The sequence below is a fragment of the Helianthus annuus genome, chromosome 8 (assembly GCF_002127325.2).
Source record: "Helianthus annuus cultivar XRQ/B chromosome 8, HanXRQr2.0-SUNRISE, whole genome shotgun sequence".
Lineage (NCBI taxonomy): Eukaryota > Viridiplantae > Streptophyta > Magnoliopsida > Asterales > Asteraceae > Helianthus > Helianthus annuus.
This window is the reverse complement of record NC_035440.2, coordinates 94,783,181-94,784,273: the sequence shown is the minus strand read 5'-3', so window position 1 is coordinate 94,784,273 and position 1,093 is coordinate 94,783,181. Positions and strand designations below refer to the sequence as shown.

The window sequence follows — 1,093 nt, the reverse complement described above, 5'->3', positions numbered from 1 at the left end:
TCCAAATCATTTTCTAACACCACTCCCCTCTCTTTCACATATCATTTATCTTTGTTAGTCCCTCTCCTCGTGATCCTTCTTTCAACCTCTCTCAATGGATCTCTCTGAGATCCATCACTTTTTCCAAATGTTTGATCATGATGGTGACGGCAAGATCACCAAACAAGAGCTAACCCACTCTCTTGAACGCCTCGGGTTTGTTATACCCGAGAAGGATCTTGAACACATGATTGATCATATTGACACAGATGGTGATGGGTCGGTGAACTTGGAGGAGTTTGAGAGGTTGTATGAAGCTATAATAACGGAGGAGAGGGACGAAGAAGAGGATATGAAAGAGGCATTCAATGTCTTTGACAAGAATGGAGATGGGTTCATAACGGTTGAGGAGCTTAGGTCGGTCTTGACTTCACTTGGCTTGGAACAAGGCCGAAGCGTTGAGGATTTCCGGATCATGGTGAAGAAGGTAGATGCGGATGGAGACGGGATGGTCAATTATAATGAATTTAGGCAGATGATGAAAGGTGGTGCCTTTGCAACCAAGGATACCCCTTGACATCTATTGAATCCTGTTTTTCTATTACCATCTTATTTCATCACTATGTATCTTTATGGGAATTCAAATTATATATAAGAATCATAACTTCTCAAGGTTTTCGTATGTTAAGACCTCATGATCAACAAGATTATGATCGTTGATTTGTTTTGACTTTTCGTTTAATCGCATCATTAAGACCTCACCATTGACAAAATTATGCTCATCGCAACTTTTATGAGGAAAAGTAAAGTTTCATCATAAAGCATGGATCTTAAAAAACGACAAAGTGATTGGAGTGTTCGCAACTTGGTTTAGTTGATTGTGACAAAAAATCAAGATGAACCGTTAACTACAGTTTTAAAAATGTTAGTTTGTATTACATTTTTTAAAATAATAAAATATGGTTCATAAATATAATGCATATACATAACCGTTTTGGACGGTTTCAATAATTGAAAACAAATGTGATCATTATAATCATTTGTGACTAAGATTGATACGATATAGGTTAAAACCAAAGTCGCCTTGTTTGCTCTTATGATGGCCTTTCTGATC

General features: G+C 37.1%; 1 protein-coding gene across 1 annotated transcript; it reads left to right on the top strand.

Annotated features, from left to right (window-relative positions):
- Positions 1-655, top strand: LOC110873483 (calmodulin-like protein 3). Its single transcript, XM_022122426.2, has one exon. It carries the CDS (start codon positions 95-97, stop codon positions 554-556), a length of 462 nt encoding a protein of 153 aa, XP_021978118.1. The 5' UTR covers positions 1-94; the 3' UTR covers positions 557-655.
- The last annotated feature ends 438 nt before the right edge of the window (positions 656-1,093 follow it).